General features: G+C 32.4%; 1 protein-coding gene across 1 annotated transcript; it reads right to left on the reverse strand.

Annotated features, from left to right (window-relative positions):
• Nucleotides 1–7,655: 7,655 nt before the first annotated feature.
• Nucleotides 7,656–10,875, reverse strand: LOC145578717 (CBL-interacting serine/threonine-protein kinase 21-like). The gene is made up of 12 exons (XM_081636018.1): nucleotides 10,606–10,875; nucleotides 10,446–10,508; nucleotides 10,264–10,335; nucleotides 10,072–10,179; nucleotides 9,698–9,769; nucleotides 9,552–9,605; nucleotides 9,260–9,385; nucleotides 9,083–9,172; nucleotides 8,876–9,004; nucleotides 8,680–8,787; nucleotides 8,098–8,346; nucleotides 7,656–8,002 (listed from the first exon to the last, which is right to left on the reverse strand). The coding sequence occupies exons 1-12, from the start codon at nucleotides 10,765–10,767 to the stop codon at nucleotides 7,970–7,972; spliced, it is 1,266 nt and encodes a 421-aa protein (XP_081492144.1). The 5' UTR covers nucleotides 10,768–10,875; the 3' UTR covers nucleotides 7,656–7,969.
• Nucleotides 10,876–20,749: the final 9,874 nt, after the last annotated feature.

The following is a 20,749-nucleotide window of genomic DNA, read 5'->3' on the forward strand; positions in this document are numbered from 1 at the left end:
AAAAGGGCAGCTCCCTTAGCAGATTCAGGAACAGAAGCAGCTACCACAACTGTAGCAGAAGAGGAAGCAACAGCATAGACAGAAGGGGGGAGCAACAGCTATGACAGGAATAATAAGGGAGTTCTCAGTAGGAGCAACACTAGAGGAAGAGGAAGAGGCAGCATCCAAGTAAGGATGGGGACCAAATTTTCCTTTATCCTGCATAATGATGTTAGTGTAATGATAATCATTGAAAAAACGGGCAAAAATAGCATGGGCATGGAACATTTTCCTTTCAAAGACAGTGATATTTCTGTTCCTCCAAAGATGCCAAAGAGCCACAACAAACACCATCTTCCAATGCACATCAAGACTAAGGTTGTAATTTAGCCACTCAACCCAAATCAAGGTTCATAATCTTATCAAAGTTAAAATCAGTAGGATAATTGATGTTAGCAAAAATATCATTCCACAATATATGAGAAGAAAAGCAGTCACGAAATAGATGGATATGAGATTCTTCATAAAGGTCACACCTAGCACACATGACACTCACCATAGGAAGGAAGGCAACAATCTTTTGGGCTACAGGAAGAATACTGTGCATACAATTTCAGAGGAGTATTTTATACTTTGCGGGAGCACCAATTCTCCATATACTTTTCCAAGAAGGGCAAAAGGAAGAGATAATACAGTTATCTTTGATAAGATGATGATAGGCAGATTTAATGCTAAACACTCCATTATTTGTGAACATCCAAGTAATAAAATCATCAAAAGTACCAGATTTAGAGATAGGAGTGGCTAAAATTAAATTAGCTAAAAAGGGGGGAATAATGTGCAAATCTAAAGCCCAATTTCCATCCCTGATAATATCACACACAAACCAGTGAGCCTTAGAAACAGGCACATCTCTATCAAGGTAAAGATAAATAGGCTTCTCCCCAATCCAATGGTGAAACCAAAGAGAAGTTGATTTACCATTTCCAATCCCAACTTTAAGGCCTGAAGCAAGAAGATGTCTACCCTTTAGAATGTCTCTCCAAATAGGGCATTGAGAATTGTTGGGAAAACAATCAAAGAAAGCCGAGTTCCTCAAATATTTATCATTAAAGATTCTGACCCACAATTTATCAGGATTGTTTAATAAAGTCCAACCAAGTTTAGCCATAAAAGCCAAATTCCAATCCTTAAGTTTTCTAATCTCGAGACCTCCAATCTCCATAGGTTTGGTAACATGACCCCATCGAATCCTAGGAGAATAATGAATATTATCAACTTTATTCCACAAAAACTTCCTACATTGTTTCTCCAAAGATCTAATGATAGAAAGGGGCAACAAATTAGTCTGCATATGATACACTGGGAAGGAATTCAAGACAGATTTTATCAATGTGTTCATGCCAGCTAGATTAAGAAGCTTGCACTGCCATCCCTTGATCCTATTCATCGTTTTGTCCAAAAGGAGAGATAGTGAGCTCCTTTTAGCCTATTCGGACTAATCTCTATGCCAGAGTAATTGCCAAAAAAAGAGGAGAACTTGAGATTGAAGTGCTCACTAATCTCCTATTTAATCACATAACTCATCTTTGAGGGAAAGACAATAGAAGATTTGGCTAAATTGATTCTCAGACCTGACATATCCCTAAATTTGCTTAAAATATCCATTATTTCCTTTATATTAATTAAGCTAGCATGAACAAACAAAAAAAATCATCCGCATAAAAAATATGAGAGATGCTAATGGATTTGGATATTCTAATAGGTTTCTAGTTCTTACTATTCACACTAGACTCAATCATACTAGACAACCTCTCAAGGCAAAGGACAAAAATATAAGAAGACATTGGATCACCTTGTCTAATGCCACGAGAGGGCTTAAAGTCTCTAGATATCTCACCATTCCAAAGCACTGAAATACTAGGAGAAGTAATACAAGACATGATCAATTTAACAAGAGAAGAAGGGAAATTGAAAGCAATAAGAGTTTCCTCAATAAACTTCCATTCAAGGCTATCATAAGCCTTGGATAAATCAAGCTTCAAAGCAGCAATGTTCTTCCCCTTCTTAGCTTTATTAAAGATATGAGCAATTTCTTTTATTACTATGACATTATCCTCAATACCTCTCCCCTTTATGAAACTGGATTGCAAAGGATTGATTAACTTATTTAGGAAAGGCTTAAATTTATCAGAGATAAGCTTGGTAATCAATTTATAAATAGTGTTACAAAGGTCAATAGGTCTAAATTCAGAGATATGAGAAGGAACCTCCACCTTTGGAATAAGGGAAATATAGGACCGATTTATGTTAGGAGGAATCTGATTGTCATGGAAGCAGGAAGAGACAAATTCCACAATAGAAGCACTTAAAGGCCCGGGGCATTTTATAGGTTCCATACGAAACAAACACTCCTTAATTTCATCAAAAGAAGGAATTCTGCCAAGTCTAGTGGCTTCCTCATCAGAAAGTCTAAAAATTAGGGTTAAAAGGAATATTGCAAATATTATTCCCTAATTTGGACGAAAAAATATCCTGAAAATAATGAGTGGCCATATCTTTTAGATTGAGATCATCCGAAACCCAAACCCTATTATTATCTTTTAAAGCAAAAAATTTTCCTTTGGTTTTTTTTATTTTAGCTAAAATATGAAAATATTTAGTGTTGTGATCACTAAATTTCCTCCAATTTATCTCCGCTTTTTGAGCCCATATAATTCTCTCTTTTTTATAAATGGAATCCAAATCCTATAAAAGATTTTTCTCTAATTTGACGAGGAAAAAAGAATAATTTTTAGCAAGAGAGATTTGAATACCATTAATACAAGCTAAAATTCTTTTCTTTTCCAATCTAAGGCTACCAAAAATATAATGATTCCAATTCTTAATATTATGCCCAAAATTATTGATACCATCTAACAAGGCAGAATTCGGAAACTTCCAATTATCTAAGAAAAAATCAGAAAATTTTGGATGCTCCAACCAAACTTCCTTACAACGAAGGGGGAAGGGGCCAAGGGCAATAGATTTACACACATCAACAAAAATAGGGCAATGATCGGAATAAGCGTGAGGAAAATGATATACCTTAGTGTGAGGGAACACATCCAACCAAGTCAAATTACCCACAGCACGATCAATTCTCTGTTGAATGAGATCAAGACCTTCTCTAGCTTTGGTCCAAGTAAAAGGGTTGCCATGAAACCCTAAATTGACTAACCCTGCTTCTTCAGTGAACTCTACAAATTCATTGCATTGGCCTTATTTAAATTCACAACCTCCAAACTTCTCGTTCTGATTAGTAACCTCATTGAAATCTCGTAAGAACAGCCACGGGACTTGATCAGGAGGTATAGACTCACGCATTTTCCTCCAAATTGCATGCCTTTTATTAGGAATTGCAGGAGCATGCATACTAGAAATAAGGACATCCGGATTATCATTTCGGAAATGAAAAGGGCATGAATAATATGGTGCTCCGAAGTAAACATAAGGAGATCAACATTACCCTTCCAAAAAACCCAAATACCGCCCCTCGTACCATTAGCAGGCACTGCCTTATGATCCGAAAAGCCAAGCTGAAGCATAACTTGCCGAGCACGCATAACCGTAGCTTTAGTTTCCAGAAAAATGAACATGTTAGGATGAAAAGTATCAACAATATGCCTTGCATGCGGCACAAACTCATCCCTAGCAGCCCCACGTACATTCCACATAATAATCTTCATATTTAAGTTGGGAAGAGGGCGCTGCAAGGTAACCTTAGGCACATCATTCGGCCCCGCATTCGGAGGAAGGAAGAAGCTCTCCCAATCCTTCCATTGCTCCATGAGATTCATTGGACCCAAGTCCTCCAATTTGATTGGAGTTAGCAATGCATGCACTTGTTGGAAGCTTCTTGGAGGATTGAGGTAGGTTACTTGGATTTGAGTCCCCACCACCTCCTCCTTGGTGAAGAATAGTGCTATACGGCGATTTGGAACTCCCATATCGAACCCTCGAGTTACGAATTGCAAGGGAGTTACCAACATTTTTCTTGGAATTGGAAGGGATTCGAGCAGCTCCCTCTTTAGAAGGGAAATTCCCTCCTCCTTTCTCAGCAGAGCATCCATCAAGGTCTGAGCGTTTGGGAATTCCTCCCTTGCAGGAGGGCAGTGTTTCATCACCACTAGAAGCTGCAGGGCAGGAGAAACCAGAGGCTTCTCCGGAAGCAAATTCAAGGTTGTTGCGAAGGGACCCAGGTTCTGCTGCCTGGCTGATATCATCAGGGGGGTTGAGATTGCTCCGTAATTCGGTAAGCCGAGGGGAACTGGGGGAGATGATGGAGGAGAAGCCAGTTTGTGAATGGTTGGGCTTGAAGGAGGAGATCGAATTTGAGGTTTCCTTCTCTGATAACTCAATAAATGAGGGGAATTCTTCTCGAGAATGGAGCGAATTACTAAATTTGGTGGAGAAGAGGACTTATTTTTTTTTGTTTGATTGTTCATTTTCGCAGATAGAATTAAGAGAAGAAGAAAGAGAGGGAGCAGAAGAGTCAGGAAATTAATTTGAAACAGGAGGGAATGAAGAAGGAATAGAAGCACAGACAACAGTACTTGTATTTGAATGGAGAATATCAATAGCCATATTGTCCAAGTGTTCCAAAGTTTCTTTTGCATGGAGGTAGTCCAAAGAAGCAGCTAAAAGATTTGTTTCTTGAGCTACTGAAATAGCATAATTATGATTGGCATTGGAAAGGGAAAAGGTACTTCCCTTTTCACAAGAATTATCTAATTGCATATCACCTAAATCTTGAGGCCCTTTTTTCTCTTTCCAAATAAACCCTTGAGTATTCTTTCCAGCTTGAAATTGAACACTACCCTCCAAACCCTTTTTTCCATCCAACTTTGGATTTAAAATATTTCCAGCAGAAGAACTAACATTGTTACTATCAATGTTATTGAAGCTTTTTTTTATGTTTAGCATTGTTATTATCAATACCATTGACATACTTATTATTCTTATTATTTTTATTAACATTGTTATTATCAATGTTTTTACTCCTAGCATTGTTATTATCAATACTAGCTTTACCACCACCTTTCTTCTGCTTTCTTTTGTTTGAGACCAGAGTCCACGGACCGTAGCCCAGATCATCCTCATCAGCTAAGCCCAAGCCCACCTTTTCAACAGAGCTAGAAGCCAAAATATCAAAGTTGTTCTTTTGAGAAATAGAACTAATAGAATCCAACTTTAAAGGATCCGAATTGCTGATATCCGGCCTATGATCCACAGAGGAAGCAACATGGATCGAATCCTTCTGAACATTCCAAATTCTCCTTTTTCACTTAATCAGCTGCAGTGAGACAATCCTTCTTCTCATGTCCTATCCTTCCACAGTTGAAACAAAGGCAATCCAAATTCTCATAGACCACCTGTTTCCAAGCTCCTCCCACCCAAACCCTGGTGATAAGGGGCTTATTAAGCTCGATCTCCACACAAACCCGCGCATATCTACCCCTTGTCAATCTATATGTTGCATAGTCCACACAAATTGGCTTAGCAACCACCTTTGCTATCTCAAACAGAGCATTTTTCTCGTAATACTCCACAAGAAGTTCAGGAATCTAATCCAAACTGCCATTTGCTCGAAAGACGAGAAATTAGGTTTGAAATTGGGCTTCCATTTCGAAATCATCAGATAACGATAAAAAATAATAAACCAAGGCCCTCTAAACAGAGCACGCTCATAGTCATCCTGTGATGAAAATCGAAAAAGGAAGATGTTTTTTCCTAAGCTAGATCAATTGTTTCCAAAGATCCTTTGATTTTCCACATGATCTGAGCACGTTTTTCCATGAAATTCGGCCTAACATTGATTCCCATAGATTTACCCATAAGAGTCAAACTCCATGGTTCTCTCAATTTCAGCAGAGTATCCTTACTGAAATGAACTGACAGATCACCATCCGGGGCTATTTCCTCACAGTCATCCCAATCCTGAGCAGACGCAACAATTTTCCTGGCTTGATTAAACCACTGAGACGAGGAAGCAACAGCTTCTCTGAAGCTCAAGGCAGGAGCTGAAGGAGAGGTTAAAGTTCCCCCTGGAGGAGGCAACTCCTCACCCACAGCGGAGAAAACAAGAAAACTTTCACTCAGATCAAACTTTTAGAGAGAAAAGCTAGAAAAAGGTTAGCTTGACTAAAAAGTATAAAGTCTTTGCAAGTTCACTGATTTTTTTTTCTTAAGGAAAGGAAAGTGAGCAGGTGTTGCTGTGTGTTCTAAACAAACTACACGCATGATGGGTTCTTACTTTCAAACCACTAAGCTTTTTTCAGTTCACTTTTTATTACTATCTCCGTTAACTTTTAGTTACAACTATGGAATATTTTATATTTCACAAATAATATCCTAATAGCATGTTTGTTTAGGGGGGATAAATGAAGATGGATAGGGATTTGGGGAAAGGGATATTAAAATCCTATGTTTGTTTCTAGGTATTGGAGAAAGGGATGAGACAAGGATTAAATCACCTCTTATCCTTCAATTTCTATACCTAAGGGGGGTTGGAATAAGAATGAGGGATAGAGATTATAATTAAAATGACATTTCTACCCTTAATAAAGAGAAAAAATAAAGGAGAAGATAGGGTTAGTAAGGGTACATACGTAACTTTGTTACTTATTCTACTTTTATCCCTAACTTATACCAAACAAAGGATAATACTTTATTTAATCCCCATCCCACCCAAAATTCTCTATCTTTATCCTATCCTCTTATCCTTCTTATCCCTATCTCACGTGCCAAACGCCCCGTAAAGTTACAACTAAAAGTTAACGAAGGTAGTATATGGAATACTATATCTAATTTTAGATTATACTTTCAAGACCATTATTCAAAAGCATTATGGTGAAGAGCTATTGGTTGAATTTTGATGATGCAGATATTATATACCATATGATCAGCAACTTCCTGCTTTAATCTCCATCATATATTGCTCTGTCTTGCTGTGCCAAAGCTTTGTCTGAATTCTACACTTACAATGCTTTATTCCAAATTCTTAGATGTGGGTGGTCACACCGTGTGGCTAGCCATTATAGGGCTTAATTCATTAGTGTAATAGGGGTTACTTGGTCAATATTAAAGGGGTAACTTCATCAGTGTTATAAGGTTACTCGATCAATGTTATAGGTGTTACTTGATTAGGTTTACAGGGGTTATTTGGTCAGTGATATAGGGGTTACTTTATTTTTTTTAACCTATTGGGCTTTCTTTGCTTTATTTTCATTATTTCACAAGCTAGATATAATTATTTTTCTCATTTCCCTGAGTCAAGAGCTAGGAGAACCAGCAAAATGTATGTTCAAAAAGACGCTTTTCAAACAATTTGTGCATAAAATTGTTCATTGTTATATTCTTCCATAGCATCAGGCTTGCTGGGTTATCTTTCGTTGATTTCTCTGCAAATGGCTGAATCTTTGGAGCCAATGCTGCCACTATTTGGATTTTGTAGTCGTGTTAATAGTGTAATATGGAGTATAACTAGCAATTGCACGACACGAAGGGAGTAATCAACACTCTAGAACCTGCTACGGTTTTAAATAATAATCACTGCAAAGATCAATGCACACTGCCAACGTAAATTCAATGAAGTAGTTCATTCATCTTACTGATTTTACGTTGCTGCCAGTAACATTAGAAGTTGGAATATAATGAACCAGAGAACGTACTAAATGGATCAAGCTTAGGATTATGATTGACATAATGTCTCCCAACCAAATGGATCAACTGATCAAGCTTAGTTTTATTTAACAACTGCCTTTTACTCTCATTTCCTTGACTGTCACAATGCAACTTCACTCAACTACAACATAATTAATTCCCTGAAGCTTGAAGCTATCAATTACTTTCGAGTCGATATCAAGTGATCCATCTTCTCCGTGTTTTTGTCCTTGAGCTAGTGGTGCTTTTATCATTTGATACCTCATAATTGATGTTGGCCTGATCCTTATGTTAGCAAAGTAGACAAACTTCGACAAAACTGTTTCAGAACATATCAAATATTGCTAGTTCAGCATTTTTCAAAGATTATTAGGTTATACTGAGAAAATTTCACAGTTAGAATTCTGAAATTACCTCTTGATATAATTCTGATTCTCCAGCTGGTTTTGATACTTCCACAACACAATCTGTTGGTGCCACTTCAACCACCTCTGCCAACAGATTAAAAAATGAACGGAACTTCGATTTTAGCTTTATTTGCATCTTGCTGTTATTCATCCTTTCAACTGAAAGACTCGCATTGTTTGCAGCCTCCTCTATTTTGTGTACAGTTTCAGTGATTGTGTATTTGGATCCCAGCATTATCCTGTTCTCCTTGTCACCCTGTTTTTCGAGTTACCAGTTAGCATCACAAACTTGATGAGGGATGAAACATACAGTTAAGTGCTAAAACTTTCAACTACAATATATAATCCATTAAGCACATTTCATCTTTAGTGTTTGCTCAATCAAAATCAACAAAAAGCAGTTTGAATCAGTAAAAGAAGTTTCAGTCGAGTAAGATTAAGGGAAGAGATTAAGGCCTAAGACTGACAATTTACAGTTTCTTAGCTTTATGTTTTTTTGAAGGATTTCTTGCCTACTTCAGCCAATAAGAAATATGCATCTTTTTTTCGAATCATTTTCTTGTTCATCGTGTAAGGTAGATGAACTTGCCTGCTCTTCAAACATTGCTGATAGATCAAGGTCACATGACATTGCTATTAGTTGGAAGGCATTGATAAATCCTTGAGTTTCCGCGATGGTTACATCTTCTGAACTCTCCTGCAAGGTAGCCTTGGCTATTAGCTAGTATGTTCATCTTATTAGTATAATTAGCCAATCGCGTTTCTTGTATTGGCATAGTCATTACCTTTTGTGACTCAAAAAATCCACGAACAACATCATCTGTGTTGTTCTTTCCTTGGAAGTCTATTCCTGCAGTAGGCTGATAATCTTTCTGAAACCACTCATCTTCCAAGATTTCTGCTACTGTAATTCGCTGCAAATGACAGAAGATGAGGCTGATTAGATTGACCTTTTGTTTTCAGTACTGATATATGAAAACAAATCCACTTACCTTCTTTGGACGAGGATTCAATAATCTTCCAATAAGGTTCTTATGACTTGGTGTAAACCATTTCGGACATTCATACTCAGCTCTCAATATCTATGCAGAGAAAAATATGTCAGATGAAGATTTCTTATGTAATACCAGAATTTTCATTCTTGCTTCCTTTTTTGTGAGGGAAAATACCTTTGTGTACAGATTCAGTAGATTGGCGTCAGTGAATGGTAGATAACCAGCGCGCAGCTCAAATAAGATCACTCCACAAGCCCAGACATCTGCAGCTGCCCCGTCATAGGTTTTGTGGTTCAGTAGCTGCCAATTAGACAAATTTAGAGTTCGTTCTTTTTTGAACTACACAAAGTCTCATTAAGGTTTAGGTTCATCTCGTGAGAAGGGTTTCCTAACGTTTTTTCCCTTACATTTATTTGTTTGAAAAAATTTATCTTAGCAACAGAGGAATATAATATTTTGCTCTTACCTCAGGTGCAACATAGCTTGGAGAACCACATGCTGTTGATAATAAGCTTCCAGGCTATCAGCATTAGTTAGAGCTTTAGTAAGTTGAACAACTCAAACAATATTTCATATATTCCAGAGTAAAAATGATGATATTTAAATATGTACCTTTTGCAAAGCACTAAGTCCAAAATCTGATACTTTGAGGTTTCCTTGGCTATCCAAAAGCAGGTTTTCTGGCTGCATAGTATGTGAAGACATGTCAAACAGGTCGGTCAGGTTCGAGTACATATCAGGATCAGTTAACATATTTATTAGGATTTTGACAGGATCAGTCGGGTTATGTACATATTTATGCTATTCATTACAGGTCAAGATCAGATTAATCAATCTCAATTTCTGGTTTAACATGTATTTTCTATATTTTATGGGATTCAATCTTTAAATCAGTTTGAAGAATTTTTATAAGACCAGGTGATTTTTGAAAAATCTGATAGTTTTCAGAGTTCAGAATAGGTACATCTTGCAGATATTCGCGTTACCTTTAAATCTCTGTGATATACCCCTCTGGAATGACAATAGTCTACTGCATCAATCAACTGTTGGAAGTACCTTCGTGTTTCCTCCTCACTTAAATTCTCGGCATAAGTCTTGACAATCAAGAACATAATCAGATAATCTAAAAACAGTCGAACTGAGAAATAATAACTAAGTTAACTAAGAAGTATTCTCACCAATTTGTCTGAGAGCTGCCCTCCTGCAACATATTCCATGACTATGTAAATCTTTGTCTTTGAGCCGATAACCTGTGACAGATGCTTGGTGAGTTAAAACTTTGTTCTTTTCTCCTAGGAAAAACACATGTAAATCATATGAAATAGAGGGTGTGAGTGTGATGAAAGGTACAAACACTTGCCTCGTGTATTCTTACAATGTTCGGATGATTCAAGAGCTTCATCGTTCTGATTTCTCTCTGCACCTGTTGCAATCATGTCAAGAGTATCTTAATTAGTACTATAAACGTAACGATTCTTGTAAATATTATGCATGATCCAAAACTTTGTTAGGAAATTCACCTGAGACATAAGTTTCTTTGACAGGACCATCTGCTTGTCAATGATTTTAACAGCAACAATTTGGTTGTTGGTGATGTTTCTACCGAGCTTAACCTTGGCAAAAGTCCCTTCACCAATCGTTCGACCAAGTTGGTACTTCCCTATAGTCTTTGAGACCACCATCTTCTGTTATAGTACCGTAAATTTCCCTCCTTGTACTTTCTCCTGCTCAGCTCACACTAATATACAGATTTTAAGCGCGATTTTTCCTACTTGTTGAGTAGGTAATGTTCAATGTTATGACCAATGACCCTTATATCTGAAAATTTTCTCTGTTGCATTGGCCTACTAAGCATTTTAGTTTTTTGGCTTTCAGTTGAAGTCTAATTAAGCCATTTTCTTGCAATTTCCTTGTCAATTTCATGGTGGTAGGGACTATTTAAGGAAGTTTCCTATATAGGTGTAATGAGAGATTTTTGCATGAAAGTTGAAAGGCTGGTGACTTTGTTTGGCTCTGTGTTAGTTTGTCTTAACTGCATTGAATGGAAGGTAAGGATAACTTCTAGTTTTCGCCTCCTACCAATATTTCCTCACACTATTTTAACGAAAGATATATTTTCCTGTTTGCAGAGGTGGTTAACAGGTCGATTGATTCTTCGAATTAGGTCAAATCTAGATTAATTCAATTTGTGTCGTATTTTAAGGTGTGATAAGTGGAGTACTCAAATTGAAATCATAATAAATATATGGCATTAGAAATTAAATTGGTAACTATATTTTTTATTTCATGTTTTATTCTTTTTGAAATACATAATTTAGATTTTATGTAGTCATAATTTCTTTCAAAAAAGTTAACTTTTATTTTTAACTTCCTACACATACATTTTTAAAAATTATTTATGGAATATAACCATAATCTAGATGATGTCCTAATATAAATGAATTTTTTTATTCATATTCTAAAATTCAGGATTCAAGATATTCGGATTTCGGAGTATTGATTTTGCTACAATCAAGGTTATTTACAAACTTGTATAATTTTGAAAGAAGTTCTAAAGGACACTAAATTTCATTAATATAAGTCATACGGCATCTACAATTGACAATGAACGATAATGAAAACGAATTTAACAAAATCAAACAAGAATTAATTGGAAGGGCTAAGAATCCAAATACATAAATATAACAATTCGGCATATTCTCGATTCATTATCTCATACAACTTTTTGAGTGGACCCGTCGTCGCTTCACAATTTTATGAGAAAGTAAATTCTTGTGCTGATTCCGTAACCCGAATCCGAGCCATAATCAATAGTAGCCCCGCACAACCAGAGACCAAATTAAGTACAAATAAAACCTTGTCTTTCGAAGGAGTACGAAAAATCTTGTCTTTCGAAGGAGATCGAGAAAACCTTGTCTTTCGAACGAGATAAACCCTTTGTTTCAAGGGAGACATTATTATAACCTAAAACAAAAGGCTTAAAAGAAAATAAAGATTGGGGCTTTCCACCGGTGAAATCCAATGGAAGCCCCTTTAAAATTGACAATGGAGACTAGGTTTAGGAGAGAGAAAAGAGAAAAGGAGGCTAGGGTTTACTGATGACTATAGGGAAAGATGTTCAAACTTTGTATAAGTTAATATTTTGTTTCATAATTAAAAATAAATTAACTTAACAGATAATTTACAAAGAGGTTTGTTTACAATTAAGGCCCCGTTCACTTCACCTTATTTTTGCTAAACTGAAATTATTTTTACTGAAACAAAATTATATTTGCTAAACTTAAATTATTTATACTTAACTTAAATTAATTTTACTGAATTGAAATTATTTTTGCTAAAATGAAATTATTTTTACTGATTTTCTATTATAATTCTTCTTTAAGAAAACTAAATTTTACTGAACTGAACTTATTTTTACTAAACTGAAATTAATTTTACTGAAGTGAACTTATTTTTACTGAATTGAAATTATTTTTACTAAATATTATTTTTTTTTTAAGGTAAAGTAAATAGGGCCTAAGTTAACCTTTTTTTTTTTTTTAACATTCCTAAAGACAATTTCTTGAAAATAATATAAAAATAATATGGAGTATCTTTTTTTAATACAGACCATAATGATAAAATAAATGAAATTTTTTCTAGTATAAGTGATTCCTATTTTATTATTGATTATTCTTTCTAAAACTCGGGTTTTGACATTGTTATTAAAGCTTTTTTTTTAGAGGCCAGATTGTTATTAAGGCTATTTACATACTCCCTCCGTCCCTAAAAGAATGACTCTTTTGAGGAGTTTTCACGAGTAATAAGAAACTTAAATGAGAAGTACAAGTGTATGGAGAAGCTAATATAAGTACATTAAAAAGGTAAATTTACATGGAATTTGCAAAAAAAGTAGAGAGAAAAAGTAATAAAAGTACATGGAAAAAATAAAATTTACACAAGGAAGTTAGTTTGCACAAATATTATTGCAAAGTGGAGGGTATTTAATTACAAATGAGATGAATATTTTGAGACTAAAATTTGACTAAATAGGTTGTTTTTTTAGGGACAGAGGGAGTATAAGCAATTACAAGTATCTATTTTGACATTTAGCATTGTCTTGTTGCTACCATTTATTTATTTATTTTAAAGAGTGAAGAATAGGGACACGTCTTTCACGACATGCATAAAATCATAGTGTAGCTTTCGAAGTCTTATGTTTTTATTTATCTCTAAACACACATAGATTAGGCTATGTTGGAAGTTTGTAACAAGACCACCATATATGGTCATATTATTTTATATTGCCCCTAAAGAGGATTCATTCAAATAATGTGTGGGGGGGATAAATAACAATTGGCTTTTTGCTAAAAATATTTAACTAAAGGAAATTATCAAAACTTTCAAGGAATCTTAATATATACCTGACCATTGGTATTAGAAAATGTAAATTAACATGGTGAAGCAACTTAGCTTTGTCCATAAAAAAAAAATAAAAAAAAAAAAATAAATAAAAAAAAAAAAAAAAAAAAAAAAACTTGCCAAAATAGCATAAATAAAAAGAAATATAAAAAAGTTAATTAAAGAAGTGGGATTTATTTAAATAGTTAGCTAACTAGTATAGCATCCGTGCGATGCACGCTTACAAATCTTAATACAGTACTCATATTCATTTCAGTATTTCACATAATAAAAAATAAAATAATTTGATGAGTAATAGTGAATTTACTTGCAAATATGTCTTTATCATATATTTTTAACCCTCAAAGATATACGGAGTATTACTTGAAAACAACTTTTTTTTTTTAAACTCTTAAATTGTATATAAAGATTTGAAAAATAATTCAACTCAATGAATTAACAATTTAGTATCCATATTAAGTCATATTTTTTCCCTCAAATCTACTTGAGTCACTGGCTACCTCATTTTTTAAATGATTATCTCTGTCCTCTGCCTTAATAAACATTTGGAAAAGTTTCATTATAATAACAAAATGATCATTGTACATTGTACTTCGTATAACACAAATAATGTCGTATCTTTTTTCTACTCTATAGCCTCTAAAAACACTTGAAATTTAACATGAAACTGTTATAAATTGGATTTTTGATCTCATCATTTACTACCTTTATATTACATGATGATGAATCCACCTCATCACCAGACACCTATCACACCTTTCCCATCCAAAAATTTATCTATCTAAAAATCTACAAAGCCACTAATTTAAAGCTTAGTATACCTTTTTTTTTCAAAAATTTTAATCTCGTTATATGACCTCGGAATGATGTTTAGGCTTTCCCATAACTGTTAGATTACCTGTCTTTTTTAAAAAAAATAAAAATAAAATTGTGTAATCATTTGATATTTTTATTGCATATATATAATAGTAAAAACATTTAATATACAAGTATATAAGAGATATCATCCGTGACGACATATACAAAATCTACAACATGTTCTATATGGTTGGTCACATCGTGTAGCCGCTTATGAAAAAACGGAGTAACCTCTATGACACTAAGGGTGTGTTCTATTCGCCCGATTTTCACTAATCTGAACTTAACTTATCTGAACTTTCTGAACTTAACTGAATTTACCTTAACTTATTAAAACTTATTTTAGTTGTAATTTGAACTTAGGAGACCCTTATCAGAACTTATTTTTCCTGAACTGAACTTATTTTTCCTAAACTGATGAACTTATTTTAAATTATCTAAACTTATTAAACCTGAAATAAGTTAAAATAAGGTGAACAGAACAGACCCTAACAAAGTAAACCCTATTATAGTAACAGAGTAACTTCTTTAGGCCCTGTTCAGTGTTCACTTCACCTTATATTTGCTGAACAGGAATTATTTTTATTGAACTGAAACTATTTTTGCTGGACTTAAATTATTTTTATTGAACTGAAATTAATTTTACTAAGTTGAAATTATTTTTGCTAATTTTTTTTTTTTTAATGTTTCCCTATTATATTTCTTGTTTATAATTACTGATTTTTACTAAACTGAACTAAAATTAATTTTACTAAACTGAACTTATTTTTACTTAACTGAAATTTTTTTTAACCGAATATTATATCCTTAAAGTGAAGTGAATATGGTCTTATTATACTTAATGAGTAACCCTTAAATGACATAGTAACCTCTACAACACTGACAAAGTAACAACTATAAACCTTAGGGCTCATTCTGTACACCTTATTTTCATTTATTTCAGGTCTAATTAGTTTAGATAAGTTCTGTTAAGTTAAGATAAGTTCATTTTAGGAAAAATAAGTTCAATTCAGGAAAAATAAGTTCTGCTACCCAAGTTTAAATTACAACTAAAATAAGTTTGAATAAGTTCAGATAAGTTAAGTTAAGTTGAGATAAATTCAGTTAAGTATTGATGAATTTAGATAAGTGAAAATCAACTAAATAGAACACACCCTTACTAACCATATAACATTAACCGTGTAACGGTAACCCCTATAATACTAACTGAAGAATAACCATATATATGGCGGCTGGCTACACATATAATATTATACCTAATCTCTATATTCATTCTCTGAACTAACTAACAATACCCGACCCACATCTTAAATATGTTTTTATTAAATTATAGATTTATAGGTGTAGCATAAATTTTTTTTTTTTTTTAATGGAATAGGCCAGGGAGGGGTGATTTCATTAATTAATAATAGTCTTTCGACACTTACAATTATCCTTTAAAAAGGACTAAAATATCAATACAAGAATTAAATTAAACACCCCTAAACTAATGGCATTATCACTTTTAAACTGCTCCTAAATAATTTTAGATATCTTTGCATTGTTCTTACTTGACGGAGCTCTATTAATGTATAGTCGCAAAACATAATTTAACAAAATTTGACTACTATTACAAAACACTTTTGAATCAATAAAAATCAATTCGTAATATCAAATAATAATCAATCAAAATTCATAATTTTATGATTGAGTTTTAATTAGCATATCACTTCTTTTTATATGTAGTATTCTGATAAAAGTTTTTAGTCAATTATTTTTTTGATTGGTTTTTTTAGTGAAATATCTTTTTTTTTTCTTTTTTTTTTGACTAAGATTCGCGAAAAATAATCGTATCACCCTTACTTACCCTATAACACTAATCGTGTAACGGTAACTCCTATAATACTAACTGATGAATAACCCTATGGTGATTGGCTACACATATAATATTATCCCTAATAATCCTTATATTCATTATGTGTCTTAACTAACAATACCCAACCCACATCTTAAATATTATTTTATTTGATTATAGGTGTAGCATAAATTTAAAATCTTTTTAAGAAAAAAAATGGAATAGGGAGAACTGATTTCATTAATTAATAATAGTCTTTCAGCACTTACAACTATCCCTTAAAAGATTTAAATTCTCAATACAAGAATTAAACACCCCTAAACTAATGACATTATCGCTTCTAAACTGCTCCTGAATAATTTTAAATGTCTTTGTATAGTTCTTGAAAGAGCTCTATTGATGTATAGCCCAAAAACATAATTTAACAAAAATTTGACTACTATTACAAAACATTTTTGAATCAATAAACATAATTTAATAAATATGGAGCCATGGAGGATATAAGATATTATAAATTATTCTTTAATATGCAATATTATAAATCTTTTAGTAATTCATAAAATTTTCTAGAATCTTCATAAAATGTCAAAAAGACTTACAATTTGTAACTATTCATAATCTATCATTGACTATTGTAGAAAAAAAAATTTCGCTTGTCAATCTTTTACCAAACTCTACAAGATTTTTAATACGTATATATTCTACACTACATATAGAGTGATAAAATATTGCATAAATATATATTTTCTATAAAGTATATGTATCACTCCATATCTTTTAATAATATTCTACTTTATATATTACATTCTATAAAAATAAAAAAAATAGAATATTACATATTAAAATATATATTTTTAGGGATAATATATTTGAATGACCGATGAGTGATAATCTATATTCAATACGTATATGTTATATCAAGTTCCATAAAAGAAAAAAAAATTTATTTCTTAAGATTGTTAGTTATACTTACTTCCAAGATTATGTATGTAGGATAAAAACTTCTTTTTTATAAAGTATAATAATATTATTCAAACATCTAGTGTACCCTATTTTAGTATAGTACACAAAAACAGAGACACGTGTCAGCCATGGAGCTAATGTACCCTGTTTTAGTATAGTACATAAAAGAAGAAGATAGCTAGCCACTAGAGGTTAAAGTAGCAAAAATAATGACAATCAACTTAAAAGCTTATGTGGCATGGAGATGCTCTTGTTTTCTTCACTTCATTTTTGCTGATAAATTGAAATTAATTTTAAGGAGCTGAAGTTATTATTTTTACTAAACTTAAAATTATTTTAACTAAATTGAAATTATTTTTAATGAATTGAAATTATTTTTACATATTAAAATTTATTTTTATTGATTCTCTATTATATTTATTATTCAAATTTCTTGATTTTTACAAATTAAAAATTATTTTTAACGAACTAAAATTATTTTTGCTGAACAAAATCTATTTTTTATAAAACTGAAATTATTTTTATTGAATATTACTATTTTAAAATGAAGAGAACATAGCCTTATATGCAAAAGTTTATTTAGAGAGAGAAACAATAAGTCAACATGTGTTTGGTTTACAAAGTTAAAGGACATTTTCTTCTAATGGTCCCTTATAACCGGTAACTTGTGCTTTGGGTAAGTTTAGTTTTTTTTTTTTCTAAATGTTTTTTTTTTTTAATTTCTTGGCCACACACCAGCGCCCTCCTTTCCCCAACCACAAGCCCCCTTTCATTTCCAACCACCAGGCACCTAGTCGGAAAATATGGAGGAAGAAGGGGAAAATGATAAGGACGGAAGAAGGAAAGGGGGATTTTTTTTTTAAAAAAAAAAATTTAAAAATATTGGCAAATCACATAATGACACATGGCATGTTAACCAATTATATCGATTACCAATAGGTCAAGGACCATTGGAAAAGAATGCCTCTAAAGGTGGGATTATTAGATTATAATCAAAAGGTGAGATTATTAACGGCAAATCGGCCAAAGGTGGGATTATTATAATCAATTTTTCTATTTACTTATTGCTATTGGTAGCATTGGTGAAAGAAAATACATAAACAAATATATTTAAGGGTATAAATGTCCACGCACTATTATTAAGAGTTAAAATAAAGATAATTATCATTAATGAGAGCAAATAAGTAAATAAACATTTTTGAGGTATAATTGACCAAACATTATTCATTAAAAAAATTTGCACATACGTAGTATTAATGAGGGTATATTTGTAAATACATATTTTGAAAGGTATAATTAACAGCACAATTTCATAAAAGTAAATCTTGTACTTTTTATAAGGTAGAGAAATTGATTCGAATCCAATTTAATTTTTAAAAAAGTTTTAGGCTAGGCCTATATTTGTAAATACACATTTTAAAAGGTATAAGAGCAACTCCAATGGTTGCTTTTAGGGGACTAGCTTGTAATTTTAGTAATTTTCAAGCTAATAGCCAAACCATTGGAGGATAATTTAATAATTACCTTAGAAATTAATTGTCTCTAATATAATACTAATTATTTAAAAAAATAAAGCTGAAAAATGTAAATGCTAATTAGCTTAACTATTGTGATATAAATTAGCTAGAAGGAAGAATAGCTTTGCAATCCTAGGTAGCATGGGCGCATAGCAAGCTAATTTGTCAATTAGCTTGAATTGAAGTTGCTCTAATTAACAACAAACTTTCATAAAAGTAAACCTTGTACATTTTTATAAGGTAGAGAAATTGATTCAAATCCAATTCAATTTTTAAAAAAGTTTTAGGCTAGGCCGAATTGAAGATCAAAAATTAATTTTTGATGGGCTCAATTAAATATTATTGAAGGGTAATTATTTTTTTCTTTTATATTATTTTTTTTCACATGAGCTTAAAATAAACACATCAAACAACATTGTCTATAGTAAAATATAAAGTGAGAAGGGTTGTTTTAAAATAAAAAAAAAAAAGTGAGGAGTTTTGGGTTAAAAATTTTCACTTTTTCAAAATATCCCTCTCATTTTTTTTTTATTTAAAAAATACTTTTTTTTTTTGAAAAAAAAAAATTATCCTTATTTTTTTAAAAAAAACCTACCATCTTGAAACAGCGCTTCTCAAGAATCGTTTATTAGAATAAGGAGAAAAATATTATAATAAGGAGGATAATATTTTGGGACAAAAAAAAAAAAAAAAAAAAAAAGAATTGAGCATGACAGATTTTTGATATTGCACACATACATATCACGTGTGACGTGTGTCTCTTAACTTATCAATACTAATCTTATATATAATTGTTTAGATTTCATTTTATGATGCATACTCCATAGCAATTAGATAGGAAAATCTAAAATATTGAAAATACAAAAACATAATTTGTTCTCAATTGAGTATTTTTTTCCATGCCTTCTGTTCCAATTCACTTTTTGTTTTCTTGAATATTAATCTCTGCTTATTATATAAGTAATTATGGTTACAAATGAGGTGAATTAAAGGTATAAACCACCATGTTTAAAATTATTCACCAAAAAACTATTGCTATGTACATTTATTATTACTTAAATTACATGGCATATTTGTGTTTAATAGGTTGATTCCTATTGGTACTTGAATATTTGGGATGTCTGCTTTTTTTTGTTTGGGGTTGCAGGTGAATTAGGAGCGTTGGCGTGGGTGTTTTTCATGTGGATAATTTTTGCTTAAACATTGATATTGTATATCACTGTCAAAATCTTTATTATTGGAGAATAAATTCTTTTAGTGCTATATCTTATATGTTTCCTTTCAATTAAATAAAAATTTCCTTGCATGATATTTTTTTTTTTTTTTGACAGTGAGTACAAACGACTTAAAACGACCAACAATCTAAAAAGACCAACAAAGAAACTCCCGAGCACGAGCTTTTCCAGCCAACCAATAAGAATCCTTGCATGATATTGAATGACAGAAAGATGCAGAATATTGAATCAACATTACTCATCTAAAGAGGAGTGTTATTGGGGTTTAATTTTCCAGTATTTTGTGCAACCTCCTTACCCACACAATGTACCTCCTTACCCACAAAATGTGTTAACTTCTTTTTCCTTATATGATTTGGACTTGACCTTGCAAAGTACCATGTTCAGTCGCCTCACAATGAGGCAAATGGCAAAATGAATGGTGAGATAGTACCTCAATTATGGTATTTGTCATAATGGAGTAAGATCTTAGTTATATGAGTTCTCCGAATTGGGGGAGATGATTGGTAATGTAGTATATTAGACTCTATAATTTAGTTGGGGGTTGCTATCACACATGCACATATGGGAGATGTGTAGCTTCATTACACTAAAATATGGAATTTTTTTTAGTCATATATTTTTGTTAAGTAGGAAAGCAATGTCACACTTCAATTTCATTCTTGCATTATTTTAATTGAACTGTAGTTTTATATTGCATATTTGCTTATCTTAGGCAAGAAGACGTATACTTGAGATAGTGGCAATATTCTTATTGTTTTCCAAAAGTCTATTAACATTGATTTTTTAACGCCATACATGGTGTATTGGTGTTAGCTACTGTACTTTTGAATTAAGTCCGGCTTAATGTTATTGA

This window comes from Chenopodium album, chromosome 14 (genome assembly GCF_948465745.1).
Source record: "Chenopodium album chromosome 14, dcCheAlbu1.1, whole genome shotgun sequence".
In the NCBI taxonomy this organism is placed as follows: domain Eukaryota; kingdom Viridiplantae; phylum Streptophyta; class Magnoliopsida; order Caryophyllales; family Amaranthaceae; genus Chenopodium; species Chenopodium album.

Excerpts from the sequence above, each read along its gene's own strand:
- LOC145578717 (XM_081636018.1), bottom strand. The coding sequence starts at position 10,767 with ATGGTGGTCTCAAAGACTATAGGGAAGTACCAACTTGGTCGAACGATT. Across the intron at positions 9,005-9,082 it reads TGAATCCTCGTCCAAAGAAG|CGAATTACAGTAGCAGAAAT; the intron begins GTAAGTGGATTT and ends TGTCATTTGCAG. Across the intron at positions 8,347-8,679 it reads CAGCAATGTTTGAAGAGCAG|GGTGACAAGGAGAACAGGAT; the intron begins GCAAGTTCATCT and ends CTCGAAAAACAG.